General features: G+C 40.5%; 1 protein-coding gene across 1 annotated transcript in view; it reads right to left on the bottom strand.

The window, feature by feature from the left end:
• Window positions 1-17,704, bottom strand: part of CCDC80 (coiled-coil domain containing 80) — a 32,057-nt gene that overhangs the window by 2,487 nt on the left and 11,866 nt on the right. Inside the window, exons 4-6 of the mRNA XM_006207561.4 lie at window positions 9,712-9,848; window positions 7,937-8,085; window positions 1,601-1,704 (exon numbers count right to left, since the gene is read on the bottom strand). Coding sequence (XP_006207623.1) covers window positions 1,601-1,704; window positions 7,937-8,085; window positions 9,712-9,848 — 390 coding nt within the window. The remainder of the gene's footprint in view (window positions 1-1,600; window positions 1,705-7,936; window positions 8,086-9,711; window positions 9,849-17,704) is intronic.

The following is a 17,704-nucleotide window of genomic DNA, read 5'->3' as shown; positions in this document are numbered from 1 at the left end:
AGGGCAGAAAACTGAAAGCCGCCATGGGAGGCTCTTTTAAGGAAAAGCTGAGATCCAGGCAAAATGCTATTCCAAAAAATTGTTATGGCCTTTACTTTTCTCCCAGAGAAGGGAAGCATTTCTGTTCTACATTTAATTTTTCCTGGAAAACATGACTTGCTCACATTTCCTATCACAAAAGAGTTTGACTGAGGTTCTGTGTTGCAGATACACAGAATGAAACCCCACCCTATAGCTGCTGCAAAGATGTCTTTAGAAAATGATTAACAAACCACAATTTCATTTATATTCTTATAGTGGAGAGTCATTAAATTCTTTAAGAACTTCTGTCTTACACAGAACTGTTGGTAGCTATGAATAATTTAAAATTATGCTTAAGAATAGTGGCACAACCAAATCTTACATATGTTGATAAGAAGTCGTAAAGCATTAATCTTGACAATAGGGGTGTAAATAAAAATTCACAAATTTTCTAATTGTTCTTACTGTTATGAGCTTGTTTTCTGCCTTCTTTTGAGTTATTATTTCACATCTTAAAACTGAAGTGTATTTATAATTTACAGTACTGGGTTATAGCAAGGGCCCAGGCTCTGTTAATGCTTTTTAAAACTTGTACCATCATCCTGCCTTTTATAATTCAAGCACAGTTTTATAACTAATAAATGATTCTTCTTCCTGATAGAAGTATCAAAATCAAAATTCACCTATGTTCCAAATATGAATTTGTTAATCTGTGGCCCCTAGCTACTTCCCTCTCCCTGCCCCATGACTCCTTCAAAATTCTTCCTCTGCGGAGGTGTATCTTAAATGAGATTCAGTGGTGATTTCCACTTTTGAAACTGCCATTATCTCTTTGGTCCACCATTGAACTTAGTAGTAAGTTCCAAATATTATGCATTTCCTTTTTATATGTCCATATTCAAAATGATGTTAGCTCTTTCAGGCCAGTAGGATTGCAATGATTGGTAAAGAAAGCATACATTAGTTTTCAAAACATTGAGCAGTTCACTACAAGTAGTGATAATAATAATAAACTGCAGTTGTCTTTGACTTGCTTGTCTTAAAACATAAGGTTCTGTTCACCAGGTCCTACTGTCTTTTTGGTGCCCAAGTAGAGATCAAAATCCTTTCTAGGAGAATGGCAGTATGTGCTTCAGTTCCTACATTAACTTCCAAAGCCATTCCTGTTTTACAAAAGATGTTTAATCTATGGAGAAGGACTCAGTGTTGACACCCAAGTATGACCTAAGTAAAGGATGATACCTGAGTTTTATGATCTTGAGACAAATTTTTAAAAGATAAACAAGAAGACACATGATACAGATCACTGCAAGTGAAGCAGCAGGTATTTTCAAACACTTCAGTAAAGAATCTGAGGGGGCAGAATATTGAGGGAGAGAAAAAAAAAAAAAACAGACCCCAGTTGACTAGGGCTCCAGTCTGAAAGCAACTTTATACCCAATATAATTGAGTAAGTGTCTGGGAATCTCCAGTCTGGGCTGGGGAGTATTTGGATGACCTAAGCTGCTCTGTTCCATTTTAGAATTGACCAGGAAGAGACTGGTGTGGGAGGGCAGTGATGACGAGGCTGCCCGCTCACCAAAATTGCATGCCTGACCACTGAGGGCAGAGAGCTGCTGTGAATAGGCCCAGTCTTCATCATTAGGAGCGGAGATCACCAGCAACCGCCTCCTCCATCGGAACCTGGAAAAGAAGAAGCCGCAATTACTGCTTCAAACAATAGAGGCCAGTGTGGAAAAGCAGAGTAACTTTGGCTGTCGTTTTCTTTCCTGCACCCAGAATAAAAAACTGTGACCCTTAGAAATATTCCATAGCTCCTCAAAGCCCGATATTCAACTGCATTATCACCTTTCTTGCACTTTTTCTCTTGTAACTTCACCATCTGCTCACTGTGGCATTTGCATGATGCGTCAGGCATGAGTCTGCTCACCATCCCTGATGAGGTCACCGAGGGGGAGACGAAGTTCTCAGATACAGTGAAAACTGGCCAATATTGGATGTTAAATGGTAGCCACAAAAATAAGGGAATTAGAAGACAACTGGAAAAAACTCAAGTTCTGGTGGAGTCCCTAGGGCTTGGGGGAGGGGTACTTAAGAAATGAATATATGGATAGGAAACAGCACAGGAAAAAAAAAACCTGATAAATTTTAAGTAGGTGACAGTGACAAGAAGAAGGAAAATGGGAAAGTGTCTCAAAGGGTTAAGGAGGGTTCCTGGAAAAACAAAGACCTACGTGTAACTTCCTCAATAGCCAGTGGTTCTCCCAGGAGCAAATGCTCGTTCTAAAATATACCCTCACCTCACAGCAAGAACCACCATTCACAGAGCACCCCTATGAAGTAGAATGGGGCTAAAACTTGAGCCATAGGATCTTAGAATGTATAGTAACCTTATTTCTGCTCTCACAGCTCCCACACAGCAGGGCAGTAGGAAGAGCTTTTGCCTCATAGCAGGGAAACTTGGTCCATGTTTTGTCACTGCTTCTTTTGGGGTTTCTTGAGCATGTCACTCAATTTATCTAAGTTTTTCCTTAGCTCTAGAGCCAAAAAGCACATCTACTTCAAAGAGGTGTTATAAGAATTAAACTCTAAAACCCATCACTGTAATTTATCCATGTGATGGCATGGATATAGATCATGTTTAAACCTGCAGGCTTCTAGATTGAGAACTCTGTCTTACAAATGGATAAAGTCCATTAACATTTGTCTACTAACAGAGCTTGGACATTATCTATCATGATGCCATGTGGTAACCAATTTAATCCTTACGTTTGTATATCATTTTATAGCTCACATTCATCTATACAATAGGCATTCCTCCTCACTAGAGTTCAAGGAGGGGTTGACTTAATTTCCCCATTTTACAGATAACAAAATGAGTCTCAGATAAGGGAGGCAACCTGACTAAGTTGAGTAAATCTAATAGATGGGACCAAAATACGGATTTCTCTGACTCCTGGGCCAGTGCTTTCCTTTGTCCACTACTTGCGGAGGTGCTGATTCTTGGCTGGTACTGTCAGGGTCCCTGAGAGGGTAGGAAGGAGAGAGGGGTTGCATCCAAGAGGCAAGTGAGTATAGCTGTCTCAAGTTCCACCCTCGCTGAAGAAGGGGTTTTGCTTTCTGCCTTCCGTGCTGGTGACTGTGGGCTGTTAGTGTGCTCACTGAGCTGGAAGCCAGTCAATTTTATTCATGGCTTCCCTCCCTGTGCCCCTTCTAGCCTCAGAGTGAACATGAAGAGTTTTCAGTCCCAAAGAAAATGGCCTCTTGGGGGAATAGTGGTTTGGGTGAATGAGAGAAAATGACAGTCTGATGAAATCCAACCTCTGAATGGACGCCTGTAGCAAGGCTCGCCAAGAATTGCTTGCTGTGACATTACGTTCACTTCCTCTGCTTGTTTTTCTTCAAAGGGAAAGAAAAACGAAAATCTCCACTGAGGATAGGAAGATGAATGTGTTTGGCACAAAGGAGGGAAGAGGAGGGTCTGAGACTGTCTGAGGCTTCGTGGGAAAGGGAACAGTGACTGCTGTCGGATCACAAAAAACAGTCTCCCGCACTTTCCCTGCTTCTTTAGGAGGCATGCCAGACCAGCGCTGGCCCCCCAGCCCGCACCCAAGCCAGGCCAGCCTTTCTGGCCCCACGCGGCACTGCAGGGGATCTTGGAGGGAGCTATTTTGGGTGAGGTATATTTTGGCCTGTTTATCTACGCACCACTGAATACTGTCAGGTTGGAGAGGGATGGAAACTGAGGCTCCCTGTCACAGACACAGCCAAGAGAAGGTCATCTCCCCTAAGTAATGTTCTGTATCCCACAGACCTTCGCATTAAGATACAAGTCAGCATGAAAGGAGCTAACCTCTGTGGGAAGTAACAAGAGGTGTGACTGTGGCCCCAGATCCTTATTTTGGACAAATTGTTTTTCTGTTACTTTAGCTTGTCAGTAAATAAAAATTCCACAAGCTAGGCATGTGTTTGCTTCTCTTAACTGGCATTCCCAAATTACTGTGCGTTTGCCCACTCTTTGGGGCTTCTGTCTCAGAGAAAGGTAATTATAGCCTGAACCAGATCAGTGTCGCTAAAGACCAGACCGGCTTCAGAGTCTGGTCAGCTGAAACCAGGCTGTGCATTCAGCAAATTTGAAGGAAAATTCCCATTTGGCTACTAGTTTATTTATAGAACTGTTATTTTAAAAAATTTCTTTTCAGTTCTCTTATCCTGGGTTTTGATTCTGAAGGTGTTAATCTCCTCCTGTCTCTCTTTTGATGACATCTCCTCCTGTCTCTCTTTTGATGACAAAAGTTCTCTAAGACCTGAATAACTGGCCTTAGTACTAATAGCCAGTATTTATTGATTACTTCTTTGTGCTAAATTCTGGGCCATCATTACCTTTAGTACTGAATATACCTTTTATAACAATCTTAAGACTGGATAAACTTACTAGCCCCATTTTGCAAATGAAAAACTAAAGCGCAAAGAGATCAAGCAATTAGCCCAAGGTCACACAGCTAATACGTGGAGAAACCAGGAATCCATTTCAGGGCTGCCTTGCTCGTGCCTGTAAGTAATATATTGTTCCAGTTTAATTTTTAAGATCAGAGATCATTACCAGTGCAATGATTTCATGAGTTGTGACCACAAGTCAGAACAGCCATAGGACATCTAAATTACAATTACATGCCACTCTGGATAGTCATTAAGAATGTATGCTCCTGAAATAGCAATGAATATAAGAGCCCATAAGGCTCTTACATTAGATGGAAAAATATATTTATATATCAAAGGGCCCTATCCAGTTCAAAAGACTTTAGATACAAAATATGTATCATGTCTGAAGGATCAAAGAAAATACAAATTCAAATCAGTGAGCAACCTGAATAAGCACTGCAAGCTCTGTGAGTGAACGGAAGTGAGATCATGTCAGCTTTCCCTTTCAAGTTCTGAAGCCCATGGCACTGTGGTAATAAAAAGACACTCTGCCTGGAAATAGTGAGAATAATCCCTCAGAATGTCTGTACTTGCAGGTCTCATGGCTGGCCCCAGTCCTTGGTTATAAATAATATCAATGAACTGGATGCTAACTGTCTGCTTTAGAGACAGGGTAATCTGAGTTTAATGGGTTGGTTCAGTAGGTATGCATCTTTTTAGTCCGGGAAGGTTGAGAATTAAGGAGAAGTTTGCAAAGAATCAAAATCATAGTAATAACACATATTTTGAAGGATACTGGTTTTCTTTATATAATTTATGTTCTTGTGAAACTTAAAACTTGCCTTAATAAAATGACAGCCTTGAGACTCCAAATTAGAATGTATAATTAACTGGTTTAGATGTATGGTTTTGAGTTGAAATCTTACTAAGTATATGCAGTTATTGAAATATCTGAGAAAACGTTAGATTCACTGTATTTACAAGATTAATTTATTAAACTTACGGATCATTTAAGTACCCAGAAAAGTTTTATGTCAAGCAACTGAAAGAAACGTATTAAATGAAAAATGGCTATTTGGCATAATGATGTTTAATTACTGAGTCTGTAAGTGAGAGCAAACATTATTCAAAGCCCCTTAAAAGTGAGAGCTAAAATTTTCTAGGTTACATATAGAATAATAAAATTTTAAAGCCTAACTTAAAGGTTTAAGAGAAAACTAAGGTCTTGAATTTATAACTTGGATGTATTTAACACTAATTACTAAAATCAAAAGTAAACATCTAAAGAATCTTTTCTGCTTGGAAAAAAAAGGAGAGAAAAGTAAGAGAAGTGAAGAGGAGGAAAGGAGGGGAAGAAGGAATCTCAAGGGCAACAAGCTCTTATCATCGATAGTCTACATCACTGTCGTCAAAGGGACGGCCTTGGATTAGAAGTCGGTTTTTCGTGCCCCAGGACTGGAGAAGGTGCAATCTGCCCAGAAGCACCCTAGAGCCCTTTCTCAATCAAGAGCATGGCCTTCAGTCTTCAAGGAGGCATGTACCTTTCATCTCCATTCCGGATCCTGCACTGCACTGAAAATTTGGATGAAGGAAGAACTTCAGTTCCTTTCAGCTCTGAAATCGTGTGATTTGGGGGTATCTCTCTTCACTTCAAACTCTGGGCCTCTGGGTTCCCACTAAAAATAATTCACATTATATTTTCAAAAAGAGTGTTAGATAAGAAAGTAGACTTTGGGACCCAGATTATCCCAGGACCACTAACTGACACCAGCTCAGCGATGACAGAAAATTATTTAATCTCCATTAGCCTCACCTATCTTGTCTGCAACACGACAGAAGTTGCAGTATTTAGATCATGGGATTGTTGTGAAGATTAAACTCAGGAGGGAAGATGAAGTGGTTGGCACAGAGGTGAACTCACAAAAGATGATTACAGCAGCCTTGGGATGGAGGTAAGGCTACTCTCTACCCCTATTCTCAGGGGTGAGAGATTTTTAAAGCAAGTTAGTTGAGAAGCACAGAGGGAACATACCTAGGAAATTGCAAACTGAAAACTTGGGTGAATGGTAAGTCCTAATGAAACAGGAAGAAAGGGGACAGGGCACAGCCATTCAAAGAATGACAGCAATTAACACCAAAAAATGATGGAAGATTCAACTCCCAGTAGGGCTTAAGGCTCCAGATGGGAGACTTGACTTCTAGTAGACCTTGAGTTTCATTATATGCTCATTGTATTACATCAACGTGGTAAATGACACTCCCACAGGTGCCATGACAGCTTCGAGGTTGACCATAAAAGGTCAAAGAGTGAGTGGTGGCCCAATTCCTGGGAATCCCAGTCCCTTCCCCAGGGTAGTTGGAATGGTCCTCCCACTTGTTGGCATGTGAAGCTACTGAGCCCGTAAAAACGCAACATTGTGCCTCGCAGCCGCTCTCGCTCCCTTGTCTTTGGAGACGGCCTGCACTCTGTCTATGGAGTGTGTACCTGCTTTTACTTTAACCTGAGCATCCAACCCCCACACCCCGTGGCCTTTCTCTCGCCTTCTGAAACAGCCTACACTCTATGTAGTATGTATCTCTCTAAATAAATCTATCTTTACTCAATTGTGGCTGGCTCTTAAATTCTTTCCTGCGCAAAGCCAAAGACCCATACTTGGCGGGGCACATCCCATGGACTCACTTGAGACCTAGGCCCTTCTCTCACCCCATGCTCATTTTTCCTATATCACTATGCTCTTTACACATCATGATGTTATCTCCTAAGAGACCCAAGCCTCCCGAATCTAGAGTTCAGATTATCTGTTTACTAAAATCATGGAATTCTTGACGTGGGGGTGAAATTTCTGCAGCTTTGTACTTCCTAAGGTCCCAAAGATTCGTAGAATTTTCATCCAACATGGGGGAAAGGACGGAGAAGGGAAGAAGTAGGGTGATTTTTTTTTCTTTTTCTTGTGTGTATGTACCAAAGTTTCCCTACGGTGGTTTTCAACAAACCACACTCCCCAAGGAATCAGGGACCTGAGTCAAGAGAATTTCTCCTCTTCAGGACTTAGTGGAGCTTTTGTTGGTCTCTGCAGTTGGAAGGAAGCAGAAAATCAAGCACTGTTTGGAACTAGAAGGGGCCTAATAAATATATGAAAAAAAATACTGTATATAAAGCCTTCCAAATTGACTGGCTGAATAAATTAACGCTCACAAGAGGTCAGAATTCTGTGTCTGTGCCAAAAAAGGAACAGAAAAGGGAGAGAAGACCTATCCAAGGCTACCAAATCAACAATCCAGCCTGGAGCTGACCCCAGCCAGCCATGCAACCAGAGCCACTTCCAACAGGACCAGACTAAGCCAAGTGGCCAGAGTGCCCGGAAGCAGACAGACCTCTCATCAGGGAAGCTGACTCTGCACACATTTGTCTGCTCTGAGTTTCTGGGGGTTCTCGTTAGCTCACTCAAAACACACTCCTGCCTGCCTCCTGGAGGTCTCCAAAGTGATGTACCTGGACAGGAAGTTCTCCAGTGACTGCTTCTTGTCTTCTTTGCAAACAATGCCTTCCTTCTTTTGCTTTTCCATGTCTTTGATTCGGGACTGGAAAGTATCGATCAAATCGAACACAGACTTCATTGCTATAGGCACCTCATAATATTGCTGTTGAGGAATAAATAGAAAGTATAATATATAAAGGTGTTTCTTCCCTCGGCCCAGAGGATAGGGAGCTTGGGGGAATTCAGGTGAGCTCCAGGGAAGCCAGAGCCTAGAGGGCTCACTGATTTACAAACTCTCTCCTGCAACAGTACCTCCACTGATGTTTTGAGTTCTGAATCCATTAAACAATTGCCTTTCCCTTCGATAAGGATTTCTTCTTAACTTCACTCTTTTTATTGGAAAAGGTTTATGCCTTCCTCATCACACATGTCCTTGGCTCACTTTCCTACCTCTGAGACTAAGCTGGTTCCTGATCACTACACAACCGGAGAGAAAGTGAGCAGCAGTGTACCTAGCACAAGAGACCAATGAAATAACACGTTTGAGTATCCGACCTGAACAATAGGGGCTTGTTCTGCAGTGATCAGGAATCTACGTAAAGGGGCTTGTTCTGTGGTAATCAGGAGTCTACGTAAACACTCTGTGATTCCCAGAGACTATTTTACTGAATAAGCATCACTTAAAATTAGATCCTATTTGCTTATGTATTCTCAGTAAAAATCTGGGATCAAACTTAAGGATAATGAAATCCAGTTACCTGGATCAAAGCTGTCTGGACTTAACAACAGTAACCTGAGATGGATTTGGGGGCTGGCTGAGCATAATCAGCATAATCTAGAGAGAGAAGCCTGGACATGGCTTAGAGCTATGCCCTCAATGGGAATTTAGTCATCAAAGCTGGCAGAGACCTTAGGGGTCATCTAGTCCAACCTCTCACATTAAAGGTGCCACAACACAACCGTGGAATCAGTTGGTGAAGGGAAATCTCTTCAGGTTCAGAAAAATACTGCAGGTTGAATCAGTTAGTCTAACAGGCCAGGCAGCCTTTTTCCTACGGATTTTCATGTAAGCACAGCATACTTTCATGCTTGGTATGTAGTATTCGTGGTGTATTACAATGGTTAAAACAGTGGGCTTTGGAGCCAAGCTGCATGGGTATGAAGTCCAGCATTAACTGGGAAAGTTGCTTAACTACTCTGAGTCTCTGTTTGTCCTCTGTGAAACAAAGATAATAATTGTTATTTATCTTAGAGGTTTGAGATAAGGATTGTAAATATTTGAGGTGAGTGCCTGGTCTAAGGAAAGCACTCAATAAAGTTATTATTGTTACGACTACATGGCACAGTTTTTCATGGTTCAGAATCTTTGTCCCTATCATAGGAAGAAAGTAGGTGTAAAACCCTGCTATCTTGTCCATGTTGGATCTGGAGGTTATCTTCAAGACCCTTCCAAAGGAGGTCTATCTGGCTTTCCTGAAAACAGAAGTCAAATACTCTTCACCTTTTATTCCCAGGGCCTGGTACATCACAGCTATTCAATAAGTGTCTGATGAATGCATGACATTGATGTTACAGAAGAATTTAGTTTCAGTCAAGTTGCTGGACCATAGGGAGTAATCCAACCCAATATTTTCCATAGACCTCATGTCTACACACAAATGCTAAAGAACAGTGTAGACTATTTGGAAAATAATTTGTGCTTACTCATATGTCTAATAGAGTCATTGACAAAAAGATGAGTTGTTCTTCTAAGGAATGAGACCGCATCATCTGAAACAGGAACCCATACCTTGACTCTCAGGTCCACATCCGTGAGCACCATGAAGAAATCATTATAGGTCATTCCATACTCCTTCCTCAGCTCGCTGATGAGATGCTGGTCTACCAAGTCCTCATCATCCACCACACGCATAGGTTTTTCATTATCTTAAGGCAAATGAAATGTGAATAAATATGGGTGTGAAAAAATCGAAATCAGTGGGAAATGAAGGAGTGGAGGCTCTGAGCTTTCATCCCAGTCAATTAGAACAGTTTTCGTTAGTTGCACATATTGACTAACATTTTGTTTGAACAAAAGTTTACAAATGAATCAATAAGTATAGAAACAAATGAATAAATGAACTCATTTTGAAAGTCACTCTTCCAAAGACAATCAACCCTAGTTCTGCCCACCCTCGTCTTGTGAATCAGAAGGAGCAACGTGGGAGTTAGGCTGCTGAGTCATCCCTGGAAGAAAACAGCCAACTCACCCTGGGAATGAGCCACCACCCTAACCCACCAGGGAACCAGACCCAGATACTTTGGTTAAGTTTTATTTCATTTTAAAATTTATTTTAGCGTGAATTACTTATTTGGTTAAGTCTAAAATCTGTGCCTGTTCCTCCTTTTTCTTATAGAATCACTTTGGGACTCAGTGAACTATGTATGCCATTGCTATAGAGAGAAATAAAATGGTCTATGTTCAAATCTGGTCAATGTGGCACCAAAAAAAAAGTCAAGCTACTCAAAATACAAATGTTGTAAGTGAATACAATTTCAAGCAAAGAGTTACTGAATTTATGGAAGTTTTTAATGTTATGTATTCTTTCAAATATCAAGGCCTGAAAATAAAGTATTATAATTCTGAATGGTCCCTGAAGATATCACTGGGTTAAAGCAAAGCATGAACATGGTAACTACCATATCTGGAAAGCTTTTTTGGAAATGATAGGACAGCTTTATTTACTTCTTCCCTCCAATACAGGTCACAGTGTTTCCTTCAACCCTACTACAATTTTTGTCTGCAAAGTAATCCCCTGTATTTTTCAAAAATGTGCAAAAGTTAAAATTAGAAAATATGTGATAATAGATCTGTTACAGAAGGAAATCCACCAGTCATCATCAACATTGCTGCTCAGCGAATAGCACTGCAGTAGAAACATCCACAGCCTGCAGATACAGGGGTTACACAGCTTGAGTACCACAGAATATGACTTTTTTATTGATAAAAAGGAGGCAGTTACAACTTAACTATTACTCTGGATAATTTGATTAGGATTGTTGAAAGAATATGAACAAGGAGCTTGATTCTCTCAAACAGATCAGAATGAGGGGGAAGAATCTGTTTTCTTCTCCCAAATCATAACAGTTCTTCATGGACGTGGCCAAAGGCATGAAGAGCATATATGTGACAACCAAGTATTATCTGCAAAATAAATATTGATATGCCATATACACATAAACTATTTTAAATGTACATTCTTTGCTGTCATTAATGAAATACAAATTAATTTAAAAGAATTACTAGATTCATGCTGTTGGTTTTGTTCAATATATCTCATTGAATAAAAACAGCAATTTGCAGAATAAAATGCATTTTATGACTCTAGTCTTGGTTAAAAGAAAATAAAGTAAAAGAAAATAAATCCATATGGGAAAATGCATAGAAAAAAGTCCAGGACATACAGCTGATAACAGTGGCTGCCTCTGGGGAGTGGGAAGAGGTGAGGTGGAAACTTTCACTGTTTACTCCATGTAAGTCTACATTATTTAAATCTTAACAAGGAGTATATTTTACTTTGTAGTTAATAATAATACAGGAAATCACTAAAAAACTGATTTGTAAATATCCTTAACAACTAATATTCTGATTCTGACTTTACAAAGAAGATTTTATCTCAAACTTAGAATTGCTATTTTTAATTCTTAACATACATTCATTTTTGCTTTTGTTCATTCAACAAAATATTTGCTGCCAGTGTCCTAAGCTGATTCTGTGCTGGGTGCTGGATTTAGAGATAAGTAACGTGGACAGAGTTCAAGTTCCTAATTACAGTCGGAATTAGACATTAACATCTACCTAACAGGTAAAGACACAAAAACCATTGAACAGCTGAGATAAGAGGAAATTGGAGATTGTAGTAGATTTCAGAAATGGTCCCGATTCTCCACCCTTGCCTGTGTTTACACTCTGCCCAGTAACTGCACCTCCCTGTTATGGCAGATGGGTTGAACTGTCCTGCCTCTTGATTCTGAGCCCATCTATACTGCTTTCCTTGGCCAGGGTTCGCCAATGTTTGAAAAAGTGACACAAACAGAAGCCAGAAATGGGCCAGTACATGTACGATTACTCTTGCCTCTGCCATGGCCGTGAGACTACGTCCATACCAGCCTTCTGAAGGATAAGTCAAGCCAAGTGACTCTGGTCTCCTCCCAGCCAGGGCCACCCCAGGATTACCAACAGCCAGTTGACCCCTAACATATGTGCAGGCCCAGCCAAGATCAGCAGAGGTACCTGGCCCACAGACAGCTGACTGCAAACACGTGAGCAAGCCTAGCCAAGCCAAGCCCAGATCAGCTGAACTTTTCAGACTTGTGACTAAGTGAATGTTTAATGTCATATGCCACTGAGGTGTGTGGGTCTTTATTACATAGCCTTCTTGTGGCAATAGATAACTGATACAGACACCATCTGTCCCAACCCAGTCACATAATTGAGGATGAAACTAAGACTGCAGTGGGCACTCTGGTGTGTTGCCCAGATCCCACTTTCACAACTAAGGCTGCTATGAATGTCAGCAGCTGAATTCCTCTCTGAAAATTATTCTTAGAAAAGAGCTGCCTCTCCCCTAACTCACCCTCACAAGAACACAGCCCAGATTCAGTGGTTGCTGCGGTGAGAGAAGGTGTAGGTATAAAAGGGATCCCCCTTGCCTCAAAGAGAGCAACTCTGAAGAGTCAGTGGCATTACAATTCAAATTCTCCCTCTGCCGTCCTGTGTCCATCACCCCTCGTAGGCATTAGTCCCGAGAATACGCTTCACCAACCTCTCGCATGCAAATCTCAGGGTCTCAGAGTCTGTTTCCCAGAGAACCAACCTATCGCGGCGCCACGAAGGGAGCAACTCACTCAAGTTCACGTTGCTAGTGAATAAAAGAGTGAGGGTTGGACTCATACTGTGACCTCACTCTCATCCAGTGCTCTCTCTACTTTCACAAAACACATCACACTCAAAGGCAGACAGGACCCAGGACTATGAGTTAAGCCAAACTTCGTTCTACTCAGATATGGCAGGGGAAGGTGGGGGACGGTTCACATGCTATTTTCCTTTGGCATTCTGGTCTCTCCAGTGTCATTCACCGTGCTGCACCACCATACCTTAATAAGCTCTGTCCTGGAGTAATGTAAAACATAAATAGAACATATTTATAAGGTATTAAAAACACAACTATCCTATCCAAGAAGTCAGTACCAGCCAAAAATCTCATGGTTGTGCTTTGGATAAATCTGGAGGCGAAGACTCCAGCGGAGGCCGGACTGCTTTTACCTCGAGAATACTCCCAAGACTGCTGAGCGGCCCTTAGTACGTTATTTTAGTTAGGATAATATTGGCCACCTCCAGCAACTTCCTTTTGATTATAAACAGGTAAATTTAAATGATTTTGTCTTGGATCCACTTGCTCCTATTTTACCCTGTGAATGGGTCATTCACCTGCCTAGCGCCCCGTTGTGGGAGGAGTGACTGGATCACAGGGCTAGGTGGGACCGGCCTGGCCAGTCCCGATCACAAAGCTGCTGCTCTCTTCTCGCCTTAGAAGGAGCTATTTGTCTTATCTATGAAGAATGTGCCCTGCCAGGTGCTTCTCTGTCCTACAGACTGACTCTACTAAAACTTAAAAGTTATTTAAAATTTATTTGAAAAATATATTTAGAAATCTTCAGTGACTTCATGTCTTTTACCATGTAAAGTTTGAATTCTTTGCCCTAGTATTTGAAATCCTCTGAAATTTGGTGCCAATCTGCATTTCTAGCCCTCTCTTCTTTTCTATCCTACACCCAATCTTCTGCTCTAGACCAAATCGAGCTGCAAATCAGAATCACTTGAGCAATATTTTAAAAACAGATTCCTGGATCCCAACCTCAAACTAGGTCAGTACCTTGGAGTAGGGAGGGGACCTGGGAATCTGAATTTTCATTCTAATTTATTAAGAATACCCATAAATTGAGATTAAAACACTAAAAACAAAGCATAAGTGTTCCTGAAACATATGAAAGGATGTTTAATCATAAAAAAAAGAAATGCAACTCAACACTGCACCACACTGAGATACCATTTTTTACACCTCATTGGCTAAAAACATTCACAGGTTTGTTCACGCACTCTACTGAAGAGGTTTGGGGAGATAGATATTCTTACACATTTCTGTTGCAATTACAATATAATCCAACTTGCATGGACAGAAATCTGATGATATCTACCAAAACTAGATACGTTTTCCATTTAGCCCAACAATCCTCCTTCTCAAAATCTATTGTAAAGATGTACCCACATGCATAGAGTGACATATATACAAGGTCAGTTGTGAAATTGTTTATAATAACAATATACTGAAAGCAATCCAAGTGTCCACCAACAAGGGAAGTGGTTAAATAAATTATGGTCGACTCTCACAATGGTTTAATAAAGAATGAGAAAGATCTCTATATACTCGTAAGAAAAGATCTCCAGGAAATATATTTAAATGAAAAAGCAACATGCAAAACAGTATATGTAACATACTATAGTTTGTATTTAAAAAGGAGACCACAGGTATTTACATTTATTTGTGTTTGCAGAAGCATTCAGTAGATAAACAAGGAATTATAAATACTCCTATGGGGGCAGAGACTAATAACATAAAGGTCAGGAATGGGTGTAAGACTTGTCTGTGTATGCCTTTCATGGAACTTAGACTTTAGAAACCAAAAACTATTTTTTTAATTAAATAAAAATGAAAAGTAAAGTCATCACTATAAAAAAAAAAAGTCTATTCAGTTTCAAGGCCCCTCCTTTAAATCCACCCCTTTTTCAAAATTCTCTGACACATACGATACCTTCTGTAATGCCTGTGATTGGAAGAGCTCATCTCCCCACCACATTCTTCAAGCACTTGTTTTGTACATTTGACTTATCAGGTGCTTTTCGCCCCTTGATTGTCAGGGGTTAATCTTGACACTGATACACTTGATGTTGGAGGCAGTGGAATGGGATGACTGGACAGGTTAGGGGATGGCCTCTTTAGCCTCTAGGGCACAGAGTGATTGATAATCAAAGGCTGAATAAACAGAGAGAGACACCTCGGGCAGTGTCTGGAAATCTGATCACTCACCCAACATTGTCTCCCAGCTCAGGGTGGCAGGGTCTAGAGAAGGCAGCTGCCAGGCCTTGTCACCACTGAAGAAAGGAGGAATTGGGGCAAAGGGTCAATTTTTCAGGTGCTCCTGAGAGAAAGCAGCATTTTTTGCATTGTTATGGATCCTGACAGTTGTGAAGTTGTCCATAAAGACAATTCTCTTCAACAGGATCAAAGACAGAGTGTTTTAGGCTAAAATGTATTCTATCATTTTCTCACTCATAGGTTATTTTAGAGATTCACCTATGAATTCCCTACTTATATGAAGAAGGAAGCAACACTTTTCCTGTTGCCACATTCCACTTCCATCAACTTTCCCACCTCCCTTTTTTTCGATTCCCCTCCAACTCTTCTCCCTTCAAAAGAAGCTATCAAAGAACTGCCTTTGCCCCATAAAAATATCCTGTGTTCTAGCCCTTAAAATTTGGTGATCAATACCAGTGTTAAAATATTTTTCATCTCTTAATTTTGCTAAACATATAAATGTAAACATGTATATTCATATGCCTGCTGTGTTTCCCTCCCACTTCTCTTTTCACTCTGCAATAAAGTGTCTTTAGCCAACAACTTCCTGCAATCTGACACTGTCTATAATCCATCCTCTTAACATAGACACCAATAGTCCTATCTTACAGTAATATAAATATATTTATTGAAGTACAGTCAGTTTACAATGTGTCAATTTCTGGTGTACAGATAATATTTTAAATATCTCTAACAACTAAGAATGCCTTTAAATGTTAGGTCATTCTAAAGCCGCATGTGTAATATACTCTGGGCTGGTAAAACCAGATGGGCTTATTCTGCACTAGAATTTGCTCAAGCATGAATAACTTCCCTTAGGCTAATGACTAAAATCTTAAAGTAAGTTTCCCAGTGTTTGTACATCCATCATCTATAGTTCAAATACATTTAGCAAGACAGACCCGCTGGTGAGTACAGCCCACACTGTAGTTGGATGTGGGCCTCTGCTTTTAAGGCCCAGTAAAAGTCTGGAAGAGTAGAGAGTGCTTGATTTATTTTTAAGAAAAGTTAAGGCCATCTGATAGATTTCCAGCTGAAAATCGGTCAAGACTGGAGATTGGTTCACTGAGACCACGGCTCATGCCAATTCCTATTTTCTCATGGCCAACTCCCAGACTTGGCTGGAAGTGCCACGGCCTTTCCCATAAGGGTAACCTGGGACATGACACAAGGAGAGAAAGGCCTTCCAGGAATTAGATGAGGAGCAAAATAAAAGGCTCCCCAAATCATGTCCAAGCTGCCACTCAGTGAGTGGCAAACACCCAAATCACAATACCCGATTCCAATAAGGCAGAAAAGAAAACCCCAGTCCTCTACAGCTCAGATTCAATCCAGATGTCTAAAAAACACAGCAGGATTAATGTTAAAATTTTGCCAAGGCAGTCCCAGATGCCTGTAACAGGACCATATAGAGGTGGAGGTAGAAGATACAATGATTTTTCCACACTTCTCTGAAGTCAGGCATGAGAATGCTTGGTGTGAGTTGGTGGGTAACACCTGGAGGAGGAAGGCTTTCACCACCAGCCGGCACCGGTTTCTGCACTGGACTGAGCATCTGCTTCCTCTCTGGATATCTGGATCACAACCAAGCTCACTGGCTCTTGCTATTATTTGAAAATCCAGGAAGCCAGGGGTTGAATCCCAGTTAACCACTGACTCTGTGGCTTTGTGGTATTAGTCTCTTGGGCTTCAGTTTTGTCACCAAGAATAGTAAAGCAGCCTGACCTTCAAGAGCAGTTGTGAGGGTTCACTGTTAACATGGGGTAATCAGCAGAAAGAGATTACAAGTATTTTTCAATTACAGGTGTTCTAGTCCCTGTGACAGCTCATTGATCTCCAGGAGGCTGCCAGATCAAATGATGGTGATGATGACCACAATAGTAGCATTTATTACGTGACAAGTATTTACATACATTATCTTATTAAATTTTCATCATTGCCTGTGAAATAGACATAACTACATTCTAAGCTGACACTTAGGAAGTAACTTGCCCAAGATCACACAACAAATACCTTGGGCCTGTGAATCTGAACCCATTTCTTTGACTCCAGAATTTCTTTTGTGTCTGTCTTCCATTTGTATGATTACTATTGTTGCTGGTAATAATGCTCTCTCTCTTTTTTTTCTCCCTTCCAAACATATACACAGCATAGGGATGAATGTCCACAAACCAATCACTAATCCACAATGACTTACATTGGAAAGGATGCTATTTATTTACCTCTGGAGCTATCTCAGGGTAAGGTGAGCTAGTAACAACAGAGAATGCATAACTGAAACTTCAAGCCCAAATAAATTTGACAGACCTGCTGTCCAACATTGTACCTACAGTAAACAATACTGTATCGTGAACCTGAAAATTAGTTAAGAGGGTAGATCTCATGCTAAGTGTTTTACCACAATGAAAAATGCGATTTAGAAACTAGACTATATTAAAATCAAATTGACATTACATGACATAATTATGACTGACATATTCAATTATACCAAGATCACATAACAGAAAAATCTGTGATATATATCTAAAAATCTGTGAAAAAATGCTATATGTATTGAATTTAAATGTTAACTAATGGGGAAAGTATGTTTTATATTCTTGCAGATGT

This window comes from Vicugna pacos, chromosome 1 (assembly GCF_048564905.1).
Source record: "Vicugna pacos chromosome 1, VicPac4, whole genome shotgun sequence".
Taxonomy (NCBI): domain Eukaryota; kingdom Metazoa; phylum Chordata; class Mammalia; order Artiodactyla; family Camelidae; genus Vicugna; species Vicugna pacos.
The sequence above is the reverse complement of the archived record's forward strand: the minus strand, read 5'-3'. Positions and strand labels throughout refer to the sequence as shown.